Source organism: Mytilus edulis, chromosome 9 (assembly GCF_963676685.1).
Source record: "Mytilus edulis chromosome 9, xbMytEdul2.2, whole genome shotgun sequence".
Classification (NCBI taxonomy): Eukaryota; Metazoa; Mollusca; class Bivalvia; order Mytilida; family Mytilidae; genus Mytilus; species Mytilus edulis.
The window spans coordinates 42,900,914-42,925,954 of NC_092352.1; the positions used below are offsets into that span (position 1 = coordinate 42,900,914).

General features: G+C 32.4%; 1 protein-coding gene across 3 annotated transcripts; it reads right to left on the bottom strand.

The window, feature by feature from the left end:
• Positions 1-1,600: 1,600 nt before the first annotated feature.
• Positions 1,601-22,039, bottom strand: LOC139488401 (uncharacterized). Of its 3 annotated transcripts, none has more exons than XM_071273956.1 (10): positions 21,992-22,039; positions 17,979-18,006; positions 10,915-10,959; positions 10,165-10,247; positions 8,889-8,960; positions 6,841-6,985; positions 5,716-5,807; positions 5,102-5,170; positions 3,803-3,956; positions 1,601-1,728 (listed from the first exon to the last, which is right to left on the bottom strand). In XM_071273956.1, exons 1-10 carry the CDS (start codon positions 22,022-22,024, stop codon positions 1,694-1,696), a joined length of 756 nt encoding a protein of 251 aa, XP_071130057.1. In that variant the 5' UTR covers positions 22,025-22,039; the 3' UTR covers positions 1,601-1,693. The 3 variants fall into 3 exon arrangements, with proteins under 3 accessions (XP_071130057.1, XP_071130058.1, XP_071130059.1); XM_071273957.1 differs by lacking the exon at positions 21,992-22,039 and adding an exon at positions 20,318-20,359; XM_071273958.1 differs by lacking the exon at positions 21,992-22,039 and adding an exon at positions 19,794-19,850.
• Between the last annotated feature and the right edge of the window lie 3,002 nt (positions 22,040-25,041).

The window sequence follows — 25,041 nt, forward strand, 5'->3', positions numbered from 1 at the left end:
CTATTCGACAGTGGCTTGGTATTTAAGGGAAGGGTTAGATCTCACTAAAGATGTTAAACACCCGCACGATTACGTGTTGTTGTTTTTATTTTAATCTTGGTCACTTATATGTTCCTTACGTCGTAACTACAATCCTCTTCCCTTTCATGAATGTGACCTACCGAATTAGACTATTTACCGGATGTGTTGTCACATAAGCAACACGACGGGTGCCACATGTGGAGCAGGATCTGCTTACCCTTCCGGAGCACCTGAGATCACCGCTAGTTTTTGGTGGGGTTCGTGTTGTTTATTCTTTAGTTTCTATGTTGTGTCATGTGTACTATTGTTTGTCTGTTTGTCTTTTTCATTTTTAGCCATGTCGTTGTCAGTTTGTTTTAGATTTATGAGTTTGACTGTCCCTCTGGTATCTTTTGTCCCTCTTTTATATGTTTTGGAGTTTAGATTGGCAAGTAACTTGCTTTGGTGATATAAACGATGACTTGATGATGTTGACATTTAAGAATCCAATATCTAATATATGTTTCGTAATTTTTATCAAACGTCTTCTTCTTGAAATTACATTTGTATAGACTGTGTTAACATTAAGAACGTTATAATACTTCTATACATTTTATTTCGTATTTTTTACAAGACGTCAGTTTCTTCAACACCTACTTTAATGGTGTTGATAATGTTTGCTTGACCTTCTTGGCCTCGCTATTCTTATATACATATTTATGACACTTTTTTCCACTAGCTAACTGTTGCCTGGGTGCATTTGTTTACCTGATAAATGACTGCGTGATTATTTATTCGACGTTTGCTAGATGTTTAAGGGAAGGTATAGGTTTGACGAAACACGTTAAACACCCCGGCATGATTGCGTCTGTCTATATATAACATTCTTTACCACTATCTAACTGTTGCCTAAATGCATTTGTATACCTGATAAATAACAGAGGACTATCAATGGGAAAATACTTTTATATTTTAACTAAAAAGGGAAGATGTAATCAACCATCTTTTGATACTTTTCAACACCTATGTACTCTACACTTGAGTACGTACGAACACAGAAGTTGCTTAATTAAATACTAAGTGGACTATGAATTTCTATTTCATAATTTCAACTTCCTAATGAGAAAGATAAATATAGCATTGGTAAGTATCAATCTATCTTTGGAAGATAGAAATATAAGGTGTAAAGGAAAAAACAAGGGTTTTTTTGTGTTTTTTTTTGTGTGTTTGTTTTTTTAACATTTTACAGCTTAAGATAAATTCATGGTAAAACTGACAAACAATCCAACTCAACTTAACCTCGATTGTATGAAGTTCTGTAGGAACACAAACAAGTAGATTAGCTGTAATAGTGATTTTCAGTAATATTATATATAATTACATGCCGATTGTACACAAATGCAGTTGTAGCAATTTAACCTAAATGTGTATGCATTGATACTATTAATTAATTATGTTAGTATTAATTATAGTACTGTATAGATAAAACAACATGGGTAAGAGAATCTACTAGTCCTCTTAAGCTGAAGGTGTATATTATTTTAAATACATGTATACAATAAATACTAAAAAAACCTCCAATTATAAAATTAATACAAACTGAAATTTGAGATCTGCTTTTTTTTATGTAAAGTAGCTTTATTCGAGAAAATTGATGAACTTTTTGGTAAAATGTGTAGAGTGCCCCTGTTTTTCAGCCACATAGGGTTTTATTGTAGCATGGCTGTACTGAAAAAAAGAGAACAAGAAACAATTAATATTATAAATTTACAAATATGACTAATAGTTTCATATTCGTAAAACACCAATTTCAAACACTAGTATACATGCGTGTTGATTATTTTAATCTTTTCATTGTCTGTTAATCTGATTGCGATTGTAATATAATTCGGACGCGCATTTTTCAAGATCGCTAGAGTATCATAATGTATTATCAGAATGGAATGCTTCAAAACAAGTACTAGAAGTACAGTGTTCCTTATGCGGTAGTTCAAACCAAATATTTACTGCTTCCCCACGAAAAATACGAAATTAAAAAGTGAAGGCAAAAACCTGTTGACTCGGAGTTAGAATATTAATATCTCTAGATAGATGACATTTCACTCTGTCGACTACTGTCTGTTGAACCTATTTCTACTGGATGACAACTTTGTACGTTTAGGCAATATATTTTATTCGACTTGATGTGCGTAATGCCAAGTACGATAATTGTGCTTCTTTAAATGCAAACTTGTTTTTGTATTATACGAAACAACATTTGATGATCAAACTCAGTCCAGAAAAGATCCAGCTTGATTTCATTTAATATAAAATTCGAATAACACTTACCGTGACCTTGTTGTTATACTTCAATTCAAGTAACCGTTTTTTCAATTGCACTTAGTCTATTAGAAGCAATGATTGTCCTTTCTTGATTTAAGTATGTTCACTCATGAAAATCTACATAAATATTTAATACTAAAGCGTTTTTTGCTTTTTATTGGTAATTTCCATTTTTTAAAACGGGATGAACGAACAACCATCGATTTGAAAAGAGGAGACACAAATACTAAAAGGACATTCAAAATTATAAGTCGAAAATAAACTGAAAACGCCATGAACGAAAAATAAAAGTTGTAATTACTGTTTCTCTGCATGTTGTATTTTGGGGTAAGAGTAAAAACTAGTCAACTCGGTGTGAACATGATACCCTGCGCCCTAGTGTGACTTGTCATCTATAGCTAGTGGACTGTAACCTTGTGAAGTTCAACATGTATCGTACTGATATGCCTATATTTGCTAGTGGACGTTTACTTAGATCCATCATTATCATCATTCAGGATTTTGTTCATCTTTACTTTATTTTTGTACTATAAGGTCTTAGTTTTTGTGTTTTATGTTAGTTTTACTGATGGTGTGGTAATATTTAAGGGGCTGTTTTTTATGATTAACATTTCAATGACCATAAGAATGTATCTAAGTGAAATTTTGAAAAATCTAGTCTAACAATTTATCATCGTTTCTATAAGTCAAAATAGTGTTCGTCAAAGAACATAATAAGCTAAAACTTTTGAAGGGTCATGGAGTCCTTTTCGATATTTTGTTTAAAATGGGGGAAAAGGCTGATTCAGACTTTAATCTTATATTTGCATTGGTATTAATTGTGTCTTAAATCGAAAGAAAAATCCATAATCTGCTTTATTTTTTAGTTAATGACCTATTGTGGGCTATTGGAAAATATAAAGAAATATGAGTGTAACTGGGCAAATTAGTTAACCCTGAATCCCAAATGAAAACAACCAATTGTCCGAACATCTGACAAAAATTCCTTAACCTGACCTAGGTTTGCCCTTTAAACGTTTTCTTATTACTTTAAGTATAACATGAAATCTGACATAATGAACACTTCTTAGCAAATATCCAGTTTTCGTATAAAAATTTCAAAATTTCCTGACAAGGACAGTTAAGGTCGAATACTGCATTAAATCTGCATACAATCGTTTAGTGTGCATTTAAATTTTGAAGTTAAACCTTTAGTTCTAATGATCAAACATTTGAAATACCAAGGCAATTTTAGTTTTATTTTTTGCTTAGAAGTTTAAATATCCAATTATTATCTCTCACCTCTCTTTGACCATTTCATTACTTTTGTATCCTCAACACTTTTCATAAACGAAGCACATGAAATAAAATTACCAAAAAGTTATATGCAAGACTAGTATTAAGAGTTACATGTACTTTGTCATCTTAAATTTAATATAAAGAACTGTGTTTAAATATTTTCAAAAACGTAAATCTAATGCCACAATTGTTGTACACTTACTGTTTATCAATGATTTACAATCTGCCATATTACAGGTACGTGTATCACAACAAGAAGAACAAATAACTATTTCCCCATCTACTCTTTTGCGCTTAGGACCAGTATATTGTCCAGGATTTGCGTTCTTGTAACCTTTCAATGTAACATCGCAAACCTATAAAATGCGTCAAATATAAAATCCTGGATTGTTTTTATCAACAGTTGTGGGGATGTATAAGTACCCGGTCACGTCCACTCTGTATTAGTGCTATATATATATTTCTATGTGTATCCATCTGATGAGTTAGTACTTTTTCAATTGATTTTTAAAGTGTTTTCTTATCTTGTACTGCTACACAACTGTGCTAGGTTAGGGACGTGTAGGCACCTTCAAACGAGTTTAACCCCGGCGCATGCAGATGTCCTAAATCAGAATCCTGTAATTCAGTTGTTGTCGTATATTTCTGTGTTTATCTTTTGTACAAACGTCAGGCCTCAGGTTTCCCAGTAGCCAGTACTTCGGTACTGGCATGAAAATACGGATTTTTTGTGTTATTAAAATTTGCTGTTACAAAATGATGGAAATTATTATAAATTAAGGAATGTACATGTATCTCCCTCATGCAAAGCTCTGATTCCTTTCACGGATTTGGCTATACTTTTTGAACCTTTTGGATTATAGCTCTTCATCTTTTATATAAGCTTTGGATTTCAAATATTTTGGCCACGAGCATCACTGAAGAGACATGTATTGTCGAAATGCGCATCTGGTGCAAGAAAATTGATACCGTTAATTTTATTTCCTGTTATTTGTAAATTCGGGGCCTTTTATAGTAGTTGACTACGCTGTATTAGCTTTGTTAATTTTTGAAGACCGTGCGGTGACTTACAGTTTCTTAATTTCTGTATCATTTGGTCTCTTGTAGAGATTTGTCCAGTTGTTAATTATACTACACATTTATTGTTTTAACAGTTCTGCTCAGTATCGTTTATCCCACATTTGGCATTAGATATCTTTACTAGTCAACAAAAGTATCGATACATAAGTTTGAAGTCCAATTTTAATACGATTTTTTTGGAAATAACAAAATTCAACAATAAAAAAATCGTGTATTTGCCTTAAATCAAACATTTAATAGACAAATAACACTCTGTAGATAATAGACCAAGAAGGCCATTATTTTCCTTGGTACAGTATATTCAGTACAGTGCATTGCCTTGTATCATGTTTGTTTGTTTATTAGTTTACATTATTTATGAGCTTTTTAAAGTGGTGAAATCTGTACATAAAAAAGTTGATAATAAAATAAACAGCCTTACATCTTTTCTCTCACATCCAAGTCTGTGTACAAGTTGATTATTCGCAAACATTAATTCTGATGTGCACACCTGCAAGAGTAATAAAAATCTATGATGGAGGTAGTATTAAACAACTGCTGCGAAATGTTTTATATACATCTTGTTTTTCTTTTTTTTTTCTTGGGTTGGCGGGGGGGGGGGGTTGTATTGGCATTCTATGATATATCAGTTAATATGAAATCTATTGTTAATACAAATAATAAACATTGAAATTTGCAACATTGTAAATGATGTCTATCGGTATCGTTACTTATTACTTTACATATATCTTTTTAGAAAATTTTTCTCTTTTTCTTCTCTTTCAATTATGCTTCACATCTTATTATTCTTTTATATGTGTACTCATTTGCAGACTGTAATAACTTTCAAAAAAGTAATGAGCAATTTTCCGCTATCTAAATGCAAATTTTATTTGCTACACTTCTTTTTCAATACAATCTACAAGAAATTACAACCATCATACAGTTTGAAGACCAAGGCAACTCTTAAAATTGAAATAGGTATGAACAGCAATGTGCACATTTACCATACGTAATCAAATATTTTATTGAACAAATTGGCTTAGAAATTCTTACTTCATTTGGTGGACAGTCCTGTATAACAGAACATAGTGTTGGGTCCGCAACTTTATCGCACACACCACAAGTTGTTATATCAGTTTTTGGTTCTGCAAAATTGAAAAATAAGTGTAAATTATATAAGAATTAATTTAACCACAATGTAACCTAGTGCATTAAACTAAAGACTGAACATAACGAACCCCACCAAACACTATGATGTTCTTAGTTGCTCCTGGTGGATAAGTAGCCGCTGCTCCACATGTGATACATTATCTGAGAACTGCTACCGAATTAGACTATTTATCGGTTGGTAATAAAATGAGAAACACGACGGGTGTCACATTTACATCAGGACCTTCTTACCCTTCCGGAGCATCTGAGATCACCCCCAGGTTTTGGTGGGTTTCGTGCTGCTCATTTTTTAGTTTTCTAGTATGTTGCTTCTTGTTTACTCTTATTTAATTTGTTTTTTTCTTTTTTGTTTTTCATTTTAAGCCATGGCGTTGTCAGTTTATTTTCGATTTATGAGTTTGACTGTTCCTCTGGTATCTTTCCTCCCTCTTAGCAAGCGTTTTTAATACACAATGATTTACACGTGTCCTTATTCATCCCCACAACACTTGGTAATAGATATATATATTGGCCAAATTGGCTTAGGAAGAACACGAATGGGAAACGTCATTTCGTCTAGTATAAACTTGACGTTGTTTTGCTTGCAGACCGTCTACTATGCATACATATACATATTTAAGGAGTCTATATTCATGTGAACGGGGTGTAGCAGCAGGGTCATATATTCACAGTGAATGGATCGTTCAGGTGGCATGCGGTGTTGACCTATGGTGAATCTCTAACTAAATATTCCTTTGTCAACATGTTTCGCTACTTTATTTTTTATATTTATTGCACAATTTGAAATATATAGAATCAATCTAATTCCAACAGCTATCCACTCATTTAAGTATCTTGAAAACGTTTTGTCCTTTACTTTGTAGCTATTTATAGTGATTATTTTACATAACAATATGGCTGTACTCAATGCTAAGTTGACTGTCCCTCGGGTATCTTTTTTAACGACTTTAAAAAGCGTGTCAGCTTTATTAAAATAAATATTAATCAAGAACTAGATGCAATACCTACTTTGATTACACAGATAGCCATTACACGGTATTCCTGTTGAATTATTTGAGCTTGTCGTACAGCACTCGGCGCAGGCCACGGTTGTTCTCTTTGTCCTTGAAGTTTCTCTTTTCCCAGCACTAGCGGCAGCAAATAAATCACAAACCTATTGCATACATCAATTTAACAATACTAGTTAGCTTACTTAAGGAAGTCCGTTGCTCAGTTTCAAAATAAATAGCTTTCCATAACACTAGTATATATTGATAGGGGATTAATTCAGGAATCAAAAAAGCAAAATAAATATAAGGGTCAATGTCATTTTTTTTTAGATATAACCATTGGAATTTTCTCTCTTGATTTTTCATAGCTTTATCATTCACCAGTTAAACATGTTAAAGTACTCAAAAACTATTAAAATATAAATAAGATTTTATAAGACTTTTACACATGGCTTATAATTATACAGGTAAAAGATTTATAAAAAGAAAAAAGGGGGTCCATGGGCAATTTTTTTTAAAGGCATTCAAACAGATAAAACCAGAGTATTTCGAAAATCTGACAAAAGTTCCAAAACATGACAAGCAAACATCCTTAATATAGATACATTTTAATAATGTTAATGACAATAATGAATGAGTCAGTTATGTATTATGCCTATGAGTCTTTTTGTATTTATTATTTAATTTTTAATGGTAAGAGGGTTAAGGTTATTTTGCTACCTTAAAAAAATGAATAATAGAAAATGATAACATATGAAATTGAGAATGTATATTGGGGATTTGTGAAAGAGACAGCAACCCGACCAAAGGCAAAAAATAACCGCATAGACTCCAATATCGTTGAATTTATCATTATAGGCTATATTCTAGTTGATATTGATAGGTTCTTTTTAGTTTTTGACCTTTTTTCAAAGTTTCCTCAACAATTTTAACCTAAGTGACATTTTTTCACATGTTATTCATAAAAGAGGGCGACTGATACCAAAGGGAAATTCAAACTAAGTCGAAAATAAACTGGCAACGACACGACTGAAAAAGAAAACTCCAACATGTCATTTTGATCTTTTGTCTACAAAACATCATCTGTTGAATATTCTTTACATAAACATAATTTTTGCATTCTTATAAAAACGAAGATGTGGTATGATTGCCAATGAGACAACTCTCCACAAAAGACCAAAATGACACAGAAATAACAACATTACTATAGTTCACCGTTCGGCCTTCAACAATGAGCAAACCATACCGCTTAGTCAGCTATAAAAGACCCCGAATTGACAATGTAAAACAATTCAAACGAGAAAACTAACGACCTAATTAATGTACAAAAAATGAACGAAAAAATATGTAACACATAAACAAACGACAACCACTGAATTACAGGCTCCTGACTTGGGACAGGCACATACTAACAAACATACATACAGAATGTGGCTGGGTTAAACATGTTAGCGGGATTCCAATCGTCCCCCTAACCTGGGACAGTGGTGTAACAGTACATCATAAGAACGGACTATAAAAATCAGTTGAAAAAGGCTTAACTCATGATCATCAGATGGCTAAAGATAAAAATGGACATGGACAGGTACTTGAACATCCCAACAACAAAAAGACACTAGGTACAGATCTGAAAGTACTCGCAGTTAACTGATGGCTAGTCCAAAGCCTCTAACAACTTTCATTTTTCCTAATGTGCTCTGTCTACATGCTTATTGTATTTCTTTGTTACATATGGCGTAGCTATGTTCTTCTACATCCCGTCATTGTGTTATTCTGCTATGGTAATACTTTGCATTCTTGTCTTTCAATTTTGCCAATTTGATTCGTCTATATGCCTTTTTTAGTTCTTCTTTGTTACACATTTGTTTGCTTTTGATAAAGATTATAAAACAATATTGACTTTTTATTAGGTTTTTTTTTGATAAAAAATTATCGAGTTGAATTTTCTTTGGAGATCAGTATTTTTGAAATTTTACTTTATACCATTTTCCGGATTAAAATTTATATTTAATAGCCAGGACAAAAGGTAAACAAAATATTTGATTTCGTTTACAATCATAGTATTACCTGTTTAGATCTGCAACCGGCAGAAAACACAGCTAGGAGATTCGGCAGAATTGTTTTGTCGAGATAACACTCCTAGAATATACAAAATTTATCGACGGTCAGCTAAACTCTTGATATACAAATGTAAAAATAGCCTCTAGTCTTTCTTCGTCATTTTGCATATTATACTGATGGTGTCTTTTGGTCAAATGCCTTTTTGTACATTTTGATTTTCCGTAGATGGAAATTGAAACGTTCCATCTACTGAAAATCTACTGAAAATCAAAATGTATATTTACCAAGAGGCATTTGACCAAAAACCACCGTCAATATAAAAGGTAGAGTCAACTTAGTTGGCAATGCGTTTACCTATAGTATCTTTTCTACCATGCCACTAGCACTCCCCCACTCCCTTACGTACAGTTATACATCAAATTGGCACGACTATTTATTGCATATTTTTCAATATATTTTTAAAAGCTGATGGATCTCTGGAATGCTATAATCGTTTGAAATATTAGGTACACAGTGTGCTCTATTTGTCCACACGAGTTTCACTCACATGGTCTGGGGTCACCAAGTGGTGGTAGGCAGGAATTGTGTTTGCATCCGAAAAATACCTCCATTCATTTACATGTATCTACTCTGTAAGTAAATTTTTCTAATTCAAGTTAATATTATCATTTAAAAATAATTATTCATATGGCTTACATTACGAAATTTCTACCGTTTTGTAACACTTGTCATATTGCAGAAAAGCACGGAACAAGTTTCTTACTTTCAACAAGACTTCTTGTAGCCGAGATCAGATTTGGAACTTGTTTTGAAATAAAGACCTAAAACGGATGGATACATGTATGAAAGAAACAAATCAAGTCGTTTACATTTTTGGTCCGCAATTGAGGCATCAAACTTTATTGCTAATTTTCACAACAGAACCAACACAGTGTAACAAGAGTCGGATTTAGAGGGTTTTACACGCCCCCCCCCCCCTTTTCTTTGAAAAAAAAATGATTGAGCATATAGGGAATCACTGAAGCATGACAGGAGCGGCCCCATACTAGGCAGTCAATGGGCACTTATGAAAATTTCTGGATCCGCCACTGGTAACCGGAGATCATAATTCTTATTACAAAATTATCTGTGTCTCCGTCGGGACTCGAACCCGGGACCTCTGTGTTACAAGGCAGCTCATAAACCGACGGAGTTAAATAACTACTATCTTAGCTCAACCGCTTACAGCTGACTAAGTATCTACCACATTTAGTAAGGGAAGAAATACTGTCACAATAGTTACCTCGTTACTATTTTGACATGTTGCCGCAGTCGAAAGACAGTCGTTGATATCAGCAACACCATTACACGATAGACAGGTTAAACCTGTGAACAATATTGTATTCGATTATTGAAAAATGCATGTTCTTTAACAAATTAATAAAAATCCAAACTCCAAGGAAAACTCAATACGGAAAGTCCCCTAGCAATTTGCAAAATCAATTTCATACACATCAAACGAACGGAAAACAACTGTCAGAATATTCATGTCTTAATACAGGCATTTCCTGTTTTAGAAATTGTTGAAGTAATCATGGCTTGTTTGACAGTCGCATAAAATTCTTTTATATTGACAACACTGTGTAAGTAAATGATAACTTGGCCACTGACTTATGGTTCATATAAATATGGCTCTGTATAATAAAATTTGTGTGTATTTCGAAGTGTCTTTCCTGCGTGGCGTGGCGTCATTTTGCTAATTTATTTGTCTGTTTTGTTCATCATCGTAATTTGTTTAATCATTCAATTAACTTGATTCAAGCGCATCTGGCTTACTCAAATATAGGCCTGGTGAAGTCTTCTAGCCATTTGGTCCACTTATTTCTATCATTACATGTAGGTTATAGCTGAGTCTCGACATATACTAAAGCACGACCTAAAGAATATAAAAACAACTGCGAAAGCCGGGGACTATCACCAATTTCAATTATAATATGCATGCGTAAATACACTTTAAAATTGAATAATTATACTAAACGGTTTATAGACTTACCGTCGACACATGACAAACAAAACGTTAACAGAATTGGAACGCCAACTGCAAAATAAAGATGTCAATACAAAAATAAGGAGATGTGGTATGATTAGTTTACGTTCAAGAACATTTATACTCCGTCAACAACTGTATTAACTTTATTTGGTATATATCGACCGAACAGCACATCATAAATAATTTACTTGATAAAATACAGATAATACAAATAAAATCAAATTGAGAAAGGAAATGGGGAATGTGGCAAAGCGACAACAACCCGACCATAGAGCAGACAACAGCCGAAGGCCACCAATTGGTCTTCAATGTTGTGAGAAACTCGTAAAAATATGTATACTAGTACAGTGATAATGGACGTCATACTAAACTCCGAATTATACACAAGAAACTTAAAATAAAAATTTATAAGGGTTCCGCGTAACCCAGTGTCTCGCCTACTTTTGCTGTAAATCGCAGGCTTAACAAAAATGAGGAAAAAATCAATAAAAATATTCCTCTTGATACTATCTTTTGATTGTAAGAAGCTTCTGTCCAGGTTTGGTAAAAACTTAAAATAGTATAAGAAATTAAGTTATTATTTTTTTTTTAATTTAACCACAGAGTGCATGAATGTGTTGTTTCCAAGCAGAAAATCTAAGACCATTTAAAAGTAAAATACGGAAAAAAGGGATTTATTTTTTTACAAAATTTACTGCTGGATACTATCTTATGATCATAAACAAGCTTCTGTCCAAGTTTGGTGCAAACCAAGGATAGTTTGAGAAAGTTATTAAAATTTTAAAAACTTTAACCACAGAGTGAATGTAATGTTTCCCCGCAGGAAAACTAAGTCCATTTTTTATAAGTAAAATGCAGAAAAAAGGAATTTTATTTTTGCAAACTTTACTTCTGGATACTATCTTATGATCATAAACAAGCTTCTGTCCAAGTTTGGTAGAAATCCAGTATAGTTTGAGAAAGTTATTCAAATTTTAAAAACTTTAACCACAGAGTGAATATTTGTGGACGCCGCCGACGACGACGGAATGTAGGATCGCCTAGTCTCGCTTTTTTTTTTTACTAAAGTCGAAAGCTCGACAAAAATCATATGTAAGACTAACAAAGGCCAGAGGCTCCTGGAAGTTGCCGCATGTTTTGCTTTTGTCTGAATTATCTTTTAAACATGACAGTGATGAAGACAATATCATTTTAGCAGCTGAATGATATAGTTAATATGTTGAATATATATGTAGTAAGAGAAATCGTACTACAAAAGACTATCATATCCTTATTTGGTTACCCCTATGAAGTGCATTTATCTATGTTTCTCTTTACCGTGAATTTGGCATCAACAAATGATTCTAAACGTTTATTGTACGACTTTGCCCCCCGCAGAGCTATAGAAAAACAGTATATTAACGGGTGTTACACGGACTCTTTTTATATGATACACGGACTCTTTTTAGTTGTTACACGGACACTTTTTATGAATAGAACCACTCGTGCATGATCAGTGAGTTCATGGGCACTTTAAATTTCGATTAGATTTGAACTTTTTTGGTTCACCGACATATTTCCTGTTTCCTGTCTTTTAAAAAAAAATGTACGTTTTCATCATTTTTTTTTTTTTAACAATTTCAGTAAAATACTATTCATACCAGTACACTAAGGGATAAGCCATTTAACCTTTTAAAGAAAAGGGGGTGATTTTCTCCGAAAAAAAGATATTTTGAACCAAAATCTTATGAGAAAAAAAATTGTGTGGTCATGCCGATGACAAATCAATGGTCTGCATGATTCCTGATTTTCCGAATACTGTATATATAAGAGTGTTAATTTGAGAAAAGAAATATTTAAGGGATGGCGTTAAAAAAAACTAAATAGTTTTCATACTCAGAAAAGAACATACCACCCCCTTTATGAAGCAAAATAATCGATATACTTTCTTCATTATATAGACATGAATAGTATTTTGGACAATCTAATAAAAGTAAAAAATGATGATACCGAGAAATATGTAAATAAAAATTTTTTTATCAAAAGATAAAATCCCTATCAACTCACCAATGCACGATTGATCCCATAAATAAAGTGTTTGTATAATACATGTCCAATTAGACCTTTTCAACATCTCTCGACACCTACAGGCTACAGTTGAGAACGACTACGACAGGTAAAATGTGAAGGGTCGTCTCAAAAATAAAAAAATAAATGAGATCATTATTGATTTTATTGCTTTCAATCATTAACAATGATAAAACTTTAATACAGAGTCCAAATGACATGTTTTTTTTTAATTTGTTATAAAGAAAATGATAGACTTTAAGTCTAAATCTAAATCTTTTAGACATTTAGCTTCTAGCTGTCCTGGTTGAATTTGGAAAACGAAAAGAACAAATCATGTTCTATTGTAGTTGATATTTTAAAATTAAACAATGATTATGTTGGTTTACAAGGGCGGCACATGTCTGTTAGTTTTGGCCTTGGATGCCTCCATAATGTACTCAATACTTTGTATCATTTCAATTCACCAATTTGGTGTTCCACTTGAATTCTGTATTCACCAATCACTGCTTAAATGTTGTAGCATTGAAACGAGGGGTCAATTATATTTTTTTTCAAAATTCATCAAGGAAAAACTTTACCTCGAACAAGATATCTTGAAGCGGAGAAGACCGTCGTTGATAATAATAATAAAAAAAAACGTGATCTTTTCCTTCGACCTAAAAAATCAATATGTAGTTATGTAAAAATTGAAAATGTACATCGACTGAGGTGAAGATCGGTGGAAAAACACAAAGTTGGTCGTGTTCACAAGTGTGATACGGACGGACCAGTATTCTTTTTCATTTTTGAAAAACATCATAAAAGCTTTTACACCAACAAATTAAATCGTTATTGGCATGCGGCAAATATTTGGCGAAAGACTCACATCATCACAAAAGTGAAGAGAAAATGGGTTAGGATTCTGAATGATTGGAATATTTGTTTAATCAATTCAACATGAAATGTCGTGCAAATACATACGAAATAAGAATATTATATGACAGAGACATATGTATGGTAGACGTTTCCCCTTTCGGGGATATCCAGAAATCGAGAAAGGGAAATCAAGAAATTGAGAAATCGGGAAATCGAGAAATAGAGAAAGCAAAAACGCAAAATCGAGAATTCATTTCGCGTTTTAGCGTTTTCGTGTTTCCTCTTTCGTGTTTTGGCGTTTTTGCTTTCTTGATTTCTCGATTTCACGATTTCCCGATTTTCTCAATTTCTCGATTTCTCGAATTCCCAATTTCGCGTTTTCAAAATGAACGGAGAATTCACGAAAACGCGAAAAGGCGAAATAAATGGCCGCATCCGGCCACCATACATATATTTATTTATTTATTTGGTTGATATATATTCTTTAACTATAAAGTCAAAACAGTATAAAACCGCCAATCCAATATGTTACGTGATGATAATCATGATGATTTTTGTCTTTGAGACGACCCATCCATTTTACCTGTAAACTGTAGGTCACTAGGTGTCATTAGTCGGTGTCGAGAAATGTTGAAAAGGTTTAATAGAGGTAACCGGTGAGATCACGAATCACGCACGAATCACGAACGTATCACCTAATTTGCCGTATGACACGAAGCGGGATCATTAATTTCAAGTTAGGATGCCTAAGTATTCATGATTATCTCGCCTTAATTATAAGTGCAGTTTTTATTGATTGATATAACACGCGTACAGTCTGTTTTATTCTTTTTGTTTTGTATGTCATCGTCAGTCACGGAGCAATTTCTGGCGGGAGAGTGAATGAAAAAAATGGCTAGAAATGGAAGGGACAAAAAATAATTTCTGACTAGAAAATTGAACATGCCCTTCCTTGAATATGCCCTTCCCCCAGTCCCATTTTCAATTTAAATGGCTGGTCCCTTAGTTTAAAATTTCTGCCCCAATCATAGGTTTGCCTGATAATTTTCGCCTAGTCATATATTAGACCTGAAATTACCGGCCTAGTCATATAATCAGGTTTAAATTTCATACCCAGTCATGTATTTGACAATTAAGTTGAAACAATTAACAATTCTAGCGGAACGTCTGTATATAATTTAATATAGGAAGTGACCTTGGGTGCATACATGCAAAGCTTAAGAATGAATTAACTTAAAGTTTGTATTAATCCGGATCATTGTTTAGAATGAGCTAAATAACAAAAAAAAAAGGGGGAGATTCCTTGTGCTCTTTGTACTTAGCGAAAACAAACGAATATCGAATACTTAACAGAAAACTTCATATATAATATGTGGTTTTTCGCAGAATAAACGATAAATAACAAAATAAGATATACTTAATATATAATTTTATAATTCCAGCGTATTACGTTCAATTTTTTTTTCCGGCGTACTTTTCTTTTTTCCCGGACCAAATACGGAATACGGCGCAGAACCTGTTTAGCCTGCTAATACACCTGAGAGCACTATTAAGCTATGATGGGGTTCGTGTTGTTTGATTTTAACGGTTTTTCATCGACCTATGAATTTGATTCCCTCGTGTTCTTACCGTCTCTCTTTTACGGTTACGGGGGTTTTATTTTTAGACCCTGTAAATTTGACGATCCATTTGAATTAGTCTTTCCTTTGAATTACCACACTTAAATACCACACTAATTTGTAGAGACTATCAATTCACAGTGTGGTAAGATCCAGTTTTGTCGGTACTAGTATTGATTTGTTTTTAATATATAGATGTGAATTATACTGGTGTTAGCACATACTTACAACTTCTCGTCCAATCAAATTGTTTGAATTTTCCTTCTAATTTTCATAGAACATACTTTTTCCGTGTACAAAGTAACTACGCATGAATGACCACAAGGATAAGATTTCATTGTATCGTAATCAAGATATTGAAATAAAAATTGCTACTGGCTATTTGGAAAAATATGTTGTGTTCCAAATTAAACTAAATAGTTAGTAATTAGTTTTAAAATCAATTTTTAAACATCCCACTATTTAATGTTTGGATCTAAAAATGTTTTTGACAATTAAAAGTTTCTTTCATTTAAATAAAGAGTAACAAATATAGTTCTTTATAACTTGATTAGAATACAATGCCATCTAAAATTGTAATCATTTATCTTCCATGTAATTACTTTGTACCCAAAAAAGAGCGAACCTTGAAACCGTGTGAAGGGAAATTAAAGCAATTTGATCTATTTTGTCATGAATTGATTGATTATTGGTTGCTTAATGTCCAGTGACAGATATTTCATGCATGTAAACTATCAACTAGACTACCTATGGGTACATACCATTACCAGGGGCAGATCAATCCATTTTTAAAAGGGGTTCAAACCCAAAATAAAAAGGGGGAGGGGTCCAACTGTATTTTCTTATTCAAAGCATTGATCATCCCAAAAAATAAGCGTTTTCCATCACCCTCTTTTTGGATCTGCCACTGCAAACTATCTATATTCTTTAAAATTTATCATGTATAGTAAAATACTGCTTTATACAAATGTTCCAATAAACATGCTTACGTACACCAGCATCTACAATCTTTTCATTCTGGAGTCAATATTTTACAATGATGATAGTGAGTAGATTTACAAAACTACGTAAATGAGTTACACCTAGTCAGCCAAAATATATCAATAGACTAACTACAGGATTACTCAAGTTGTTTATATGTGCTAAATTGGATAGTGTATAGAAAGGTATATACTATGAAAATAAGAGCTTGGGGCAAGCCCCGCAAGCTCTTATTTTCATAGTATATACCTTTCTATACAATATCCAATTTAGCACATATTTACAACTTGAGTAATCCTATAATTAGTCTATTGATATGTTTTTGCTGACTGGATGTAGCTCATTTACGTAGTTTTGTAAATCTACTCACTATAATATCATTGTAAAAATGGGATTTCAAAAGGCCCTTGACTTTAGAATGTAAAGAAGGTAGCTGCTGGTGTAAGTATGTTTATTGATATGAACGAAGCGTTGTTTTACTATACATGTACTTATTTACATGATAAGATGACACAATGAATTGACCAAGAGCAGAAAATTCTTAAATTGCAGTGAAAGCTTTACATTCTTGAAAACATTTTTTTTATTTCACATAAAACCTAAAATTTTCACAAACAGTTGGATCCCCCTCCCACATCTTTGGTTGAAACACCTTTTAAAAATGGCTGGGTCTGCTCCTGGTATGTCCCCATAGGTAGTCTAGTGGATAGTTTATATGCATGAAATATTTGTCACTGGACATTAGGCAACCAATTATCGACCAATTTATGACTAAATATATCAAATTGCTTTATTAATAATTTCCCTTCAAAAGATTCATGGTTGACTCTTTTTGTGTACAAAGTAATAGCATGGACGATAAAGGATTACACATTTTAGATTGAGTTGTACTTTAATCAAGGTATGAAGCACCATTATTATTACTCTTTATTTAAATGAAAGAAACTTTTTTAATTGTCAAAATTTAGATCAAAAGATTGATTAGTAGGATGTTAAAAATCTGTTTGAAAACTAATTACAAACTATTTAGTTAAATTTGGAACACATCATTTATTTCAAAATAGCCAGTAGCAATTTTTGTTCTAATATCTTGATTACAATACAATGAAATCTTACCCTTGTGGTCATTCATGCGTAGTTACTTAGTACACGGGAAAAGTATGTACTATGAAAATTAGAAGGCAAATTCAAGCAATTTGATTGGACGAGAAGTTGTAAGTATGTGCTAACCGACACTTCAAACATAAAACTATGTAAACAGTATTAATACATAACTTACAATAAGTGTTGCTTCGTCGATACTTATAGTATTATTTCTCAAAGCCAGATTGTTTCACATACCATACAAACTCTGTGTACAGCTTTTAGTTAATTGCTTTATAATTGTACATTGGAATTAAATGATAGCTTACAAAGTGTATGTCCAATCTGTTTCAGGTAAATGCTTAAAATACATTGATGAAACTTTACTTTTACAAATGCATCACTGATTTAAAGAGTTATCTCCCTGAACCAAGGTCTACCTCCTTGATAAATCTAATTTATATTCAACTTAATTCTTACCTTTGAAAAGCATGTTCATTTTCTTCCACTGAAGTTTCAAAGGAATAATAAAAATATTAGAAAGTATATCTTATAAACATGTTAACTGATATTAAGTGATGCAAACACTTCATCGAATTGTAGGAGGAGGAAAAACACACGAAAATTGGAAAGGACCAAAGGTCTTGGTTACATTACAAAATTGTAACCTATAAATAATGCAATAATACTGTAGTTATATTAAAATCATGTCAATATCAAACTGGCTCTGGTCAATTTGAATATTAATTATTACTTAATCATCACGAGTTATTTTGATGGGATCTGTTTCTCTATTGATTTGTATCCTTACTTTTAAACAAATAACAGGAGGTCGTGCTCTTGATATGTGATTTTATCAGACATTGTCGCATTTTTATCATGACGTCACAATAGGAAAATTAAGGACACAAGAGCATTTGACGTCATCATTTAATTTCGATCAATCCTACGCGAGAAAAGACACTAGTGAGGAAAAATACTTTTCTCGTACCTATAAAGAAATGAAAACTGTGTTTTCAAAACTGTTGATTGAAAAGTACGTCTTTTAAGTCTATTCTTCGTACATTTGTTCTCTTATGAAAATAAACGTTATCCATGTCTTGCCATCATCACATATAGACAATAATAGTGCATTGACTTGACATATCAACGATATAAGGATGAGGCTTAGAAACGGGGAAATGCGAGGCTGTGCCGAGCTATTTCCCCGTTTTGGGCCGAATCCTTATATCGTTGATATGTCAAGTCAATGCACTATTATTGTCTTTATACTGCAATCTAAAAAAACATTTTCAATTGTTGTTTTTAAATGCGTTAAGGTTATTTGTTTGATTTAAATATTGGGGGAAATCCCCTTTAAAAAGGCCTCATATCATGCTCGCAGAGAAATATACAACACGATGAAATGTACATTTACCTGTTGAAATCCACACTCGATGGTGAACGAAATCGTTTGAGTATCAACCATAAGCATAAAACATAATGATTTATTGCAAACAAAACATATTTAAAACAAATGAAATATGTTTTTTCCAATAATTGCAAAAGAAACAACGTTGAGTCGTTCCACGCATCGTTGTATGCATTGGAAACAAGAACAGGTTGAAGAGGTCGTATGAATAATTAAATATTATTTCGGCAACTTCTATTTAATAAATAGTCATGGGTAAAAGTGATATCGGGTCACTGACTGTATATGACATAGAAATATACAGTCAATGCATTTTGACTGCTCAAATAGAACGAGTGCAGTATAAATGTTAATACTATGTTTGGAGCACATTGTGGCCTACGATAGTCTTTTTACTGTTGTTTTTGTTTGTCATACAGACTACACTTAATCAATATATATGAATGGTTTACCTATTATTTTTATGGGGAGGCACCGGAAGATTACAAACGCCATAACACACGTACAACGTTAACAATGTGTATGTATAAATACTGAACTCGAATAAAGGATTGTTTGAAAAGGACATTTTACATTGGTGTTGTTTGTAAATAAAAGAAAGAAAGATGACGTTACAAAGGGACAATCGAAGTAAACATACAACACATAGACAACGAAAAGCGAAAACCATCCGTTAAGTTACAAATTTACAATAACTTGATATTACAATGTAACACAGCTATTTACATTGAAGAAATGTGTTTTCACTTTTCAGGAAGTCACCAATCGTACAGAAAACAAAACAGAAAGGGAAATGACAATTACGCATTGTAAAATATTAAAAGGAATAGTTAGTGTGCACATATGAAGTATTTCTTTTCAAACTATAAAATAACAATACGTACATGAACTAGATTGAACTTATCTTCAATAATGACCTCGTTATCATGATATACAACTTAAGTTAACATGCCTTATCTTTCATTAGATTTTCACGAATGAAAGTTCGAAACCGATCTTAACATTCCTATTCCTTTATAAATTAAACAGAAATAAACAGTTTCTATAGGTTCTGTATACTTTTATTTTGAAGACTGGTATTGTCAAATTAAAAATGTATCAACACTGCTAAAGATGATTGCAAGTTAATGCACTAAATAATAATCCATTATTAAAAAAAGATATTGGGCGCACAAATCATGAGCTACCGATTTACAAGCAGAATAAAATGTAAAAGCTGTTAGTTAGATTAATTCGTACTAGAGTGTGTGATTTTGTAACGGAATTTAATGCTTGCTGTACCAAAGTTCACTTAAAACATTTTTGGACGACACCTCTGAATATACAAATGAGGTTATTTGTAGTATTCTGATAAATGATTATGCTTTTTTGGTTACTATAAAATTCAAAGTACATTTACTCAGTTTACCTGTAGGAAGAGTTGTGATAAGAACATTATAAAGCCGTTATACCATACTCGGTAACCTGTACATCTTTACCTCTTTAAGTTTTTCCTTTGAATTGTTTCACTTTGCCAATAGATTGTCCATTCTTGTTCACTATGCAGTAGTGATTTTGCACGTCCTAGTGGGTAATACCGTAATCTGTAGCTGATTCCACACTTGTTTTAGTCTAATTTGACTTCATTACAATTATATAACAACTTTTTAAATGTATGTAATAGTTAACTTAATAATCATGATTATACGAAATCAAAATGATGATGAGCAGCAAGAAAATATTTGAAATAATCTTTCAAATTGGTCTTTTTGATTAATAATGAACCATTTTATCTGATTCGTGCCTGTATCATTTGCTTTACGAAGATGTAAATATATTTGTACTATACCATTTTCCGATTTTAAATCCAAAATAGTTTGACATTTGATTAGAATGAGAAATGTTAAAATTCGATTATCTCCCGTTTACTGCAGAATCTCTCAATAAATAAATTCCCCCAAGGTTGACAGGTGAAAAGAAATATGGTCTTCTCTCGACCGCCAGTAAAACGCTTGCCAAAGTGGGGCGTCCGTTTGGCTCGTGTAAATAGAGTGTCAAGCTCTTTGCACGTTAAAACCCTTGCAACAACTCTTTGAGGGGTCCGTAGGTGGCCTGTTGCAAGGCAAAATTTCTGTCCCTATCCAATATACCCATTTTGCGGTGGCAGTCCAACCCACCCCCCCCCCCTTCCCGACCATCATCCTAGATGACCTCTTGTATTACAAAACCCATTGTACTTTAATATTGTTAACTTGTTCTCGATAAACATGCATAAAATATTTGCCACTGAACGTTAAGCAACCTACAATCAATCAATAAATAAAACTAATGATAAATGCATTTTATTCATTTAAAAAAGGTTAAAATACAAAAGTAAGGTATTAGTAAAGTCTCAAGTATTGACATCTGTAGAACAAATTTGTAAGAATACCAACCATTGTGCCATATGTCGAGCATCTGCAAAGCATGCTCGAGCATCTGATATTAACTACAGTTTTTGGTAGGGTTCATCTTATTCCCTTGTCTTTGTACGATTTAAAAACTTGCTTGTCTAATTATCGCGAGATTGTTATGTGCCGTGATATTGTAAGTTTTCATCGATGTATTTTATTTAATCGTTCATAAAGGGTCTTCTATAATTTTTTGAGGGGGATCTAAACATTGATACAAATGTTAGAACCATGGACAGAGATGCATTTAAAAACTGTCACATTATACACATAATTCAATAAGATCATTGTTAACGCTTTCAAATTTAACTTTTGATCATATCGACTGTTCTTGCAACTGGGAAAGATTCATCAATATTACAGGACAATTTACTCATGACTTACATGCTTACAACTCTGACAAATTACCAGATATATGTTTAAGAACTTTGACACTTCTTGCTGCATATGCCATACATTTCAATTATCGAATCAATAATATGCGCTGCATGCAAGCATTTCTTGACGACTGGGTTCATAAGCTCAAGTACAGGAGTACAAACATAAGACACCTTGAATTACTAAAGAACAAGTTTCAAGTGTCATGCATATTATTATAGCTGTTTTAACTTTTCTGTATCAAAACCCTCAACTCAATTGATTATTATTCTTACCCTACAGCATTGACAGCGCTCAAAGTCATACATGCATCCACTTATGCTTGATCAGTCATTTGTACAAACACATTTTATAATCACATTGCAGCAAGGTCGTTTAAATTTTAATCGGATATTACATCAGATTGGTTTGAGACGTTACAAACAATACAAGTTTGAAGAAATTGAAGCAGAAGTTTGTTTAATTTCGTCGGCATACTGTAGATTCATCATTATTCGTGGAATAACACAGATACAGTTAAAACACAAATGTTAGTGTTAAATAAAAGTAAACATTGTCCGTAGACTTAAATGCAAACTTTAGTAAAACCTAGAATTTTGATATCCAGGAAAATATTGTTGTACCCACGGAAAATAAATGAATTAACAGTAAAACAATTTCCACACAGGAACAATTTCCAAACACTTGACTAATTGTAATGCTTCTCGTGGAATGAAATATGTATATAATTAGCTGATGTGTTTCCCTCGGTTTTGGTTTATTGTCCGGCTTTGTTTTCTGTCAATCGATTTATGACTTTTAAACGCCAGTATACTACTGTTGCCTTTATTTTCCCAGTTTATCAACCTAACTGTTAACTGTTTAGTTCGTTACCGAAGCCAATAAAAGATACTAATAATACAGTAAAAACAGAAAAGTTTGATTTGGGCTCAAATATTTCAATGGCTGGCGCAAAAACGATGAAACGTCCACTGGAAAATGTTTATTCGTGATTTTGCTTTTAATTTAATATGACATTCTTCATTGACACAAAATAGCAACAAACTTAAACATAAACATATATATATGTACAGGGAAATTAAATCCAAGAACAGAATACTTTAATTTAATAGCAAAAGGTAGTAAAATTATAAATAATGATTACTTGAGAACTATCTTATGACATGTTACTAGAAACAAATCGAATGGTAATAATAAATATTATGCAATATTCATGTACACATAAAGGTACTAATACACGAAAAAAGTATTTTAATTTCCAAATAAATTTCATTTTTGAAACAATTAGAATTATGAAAATGTATGTACACCATGTAGTTGGTGCCAATTAAAAACTGAACTTCACATTCTGAAAGTTTTATATTTCCTCTGAATAGAATTTACGCATTGTAATTCAAGTAATAATTTTTATCTCGACTTTGAAAATAAGAAGATGTGATATGATTGCCTATAGAACAATTCTAAGTAAGAGGCTCAATAATTGTGAGAAGTCTATTTGTAACACAATGATGTTTCAAGAAAATGTGACCGTACGAGGTTCTTTCAGTGGGTAAACGAATAGAAACTGTCCAACTACTGAAATTCATGGTACAGACATTTTCTGAAAACAAATGTGACGGTCACAATAATTGAGATATGTTAATATTTAAAAAATACATAATGCAACCTATGCATACAAAGAAAATACAATTGGTGTTCTCGTACTTTACGTCTCTGTTTATTTACATTTCTGGGCATGGTTGCACCAAAGAATCGTATATCAATACCTAACTATAGAAATCCTTGGTTATACGTATTTTATCAAAACCGAAGAAACACTCCTGTTTTTCCTATCGCTGATGTGCTTTGTCTATAGGCCTTTTTTTATTTTGTTGATATATTTGGTTTTATTTTAGCTAATAAGATTTAAACACAATGTGTACTGCTGTACCTCTGTTTTTGAAATGTTTACCTATTATGTCTTTTTTATGTGTTCACACATCGTTATCAATATAATGGAATTTTATGAGACTGTCATACAAGTGAGAGGTTTAGCTATCTATAAAACTAAAGAAAATGTCTGTACCTATTCAGGAATATGATAGTTGCTATCCATTCGTTTGATGTGTTTTGAGCTTAAGATTTTGCCATTTGCTTAGGGATTTTCCGTTAAGAATTTTCCTCAAAGTTTGGTATTTTTGTTATTTTACTTTTTAGAAATTTCGGTTTCATTGAGATATTGAACAACATTCCTTTTTTTTTATAAGTATACTTTTTTTATACAGGTATACTTCTTTTTGCAAACCTTTTATTGAAATATAGTTCAACACAGTCTGAATATAATACAATCAATCATACCTTTTTCGTTTTGAGTTGATGTTACTGGTATACAATTCTGCATTCGGCAGACCAGGATCTTTGTAATAATTCAAATGATCGCCTTTCTAAAATGTTTGAATAGACCTTTTTAACAATTGTCTACACCTACAGTTGAGCACGACTACGACAGGTAAGATGTGAGGGGTCGTCTCAAAAATAAAAATTGAAAATAATACTATACATCCCTAAGAGATTTAATGCTTGAAATTTATTTGATTGACAATGACATAACTTTCCAACAGGGTAAAATGGCATGGATTTTTAAGTTTAAAAAGAAAAAACAAAGATCAACTTATTTTCTGTACGTGAGGAAAAAACACAGAAGAAAAAAAAACTTATAAAAAAAGAGCGATCACTGTTCGACTAAAAAGGAATCAAATATGAAGGTGAAGCATAATTTCCACCGTGTAAAGGCCGTACACAGTATCAACATTTGCAGGACTTGGTTCAGGTGCACAAAACATGCGACGGGGTTTTACTAATATAATTAACTAAAACACTCCCTTATGCATGGTCATAGACGAAATTTAAAAAGAATCATTAATACGAAAAATAATTAAACGATTATAAAATCGACAAAGATTTGTCAAGGAAAAAAGAAACAGCGAAACAATTTCTGACCCGTTGACAACAAAATAAAATATAGCAATGACAGTGTAACATATAAAACCAACAATACTTGATCAACACGGACCCCATTAAACTATATTGCTAAGCAATTCCCGCTTCTTGCAAGAAACTCAGAGGTCATTTTCAAAACAGGGGAATGGCTCTACGATAAAAAGGACAACGTCTGTTGTTTTTTCGGAACACGGGCTATTATATTGGATAATCAGTTCGTGAGGACAACCATTTGAATAAATAAGGAAAAACATATAAGACATTGGACTCCCAGCCCCTGCTTAGCACTATTCAAAAAAAATTTACAATGACAAAGCTCTATAGTAACTAGTATGTTGAATTATAA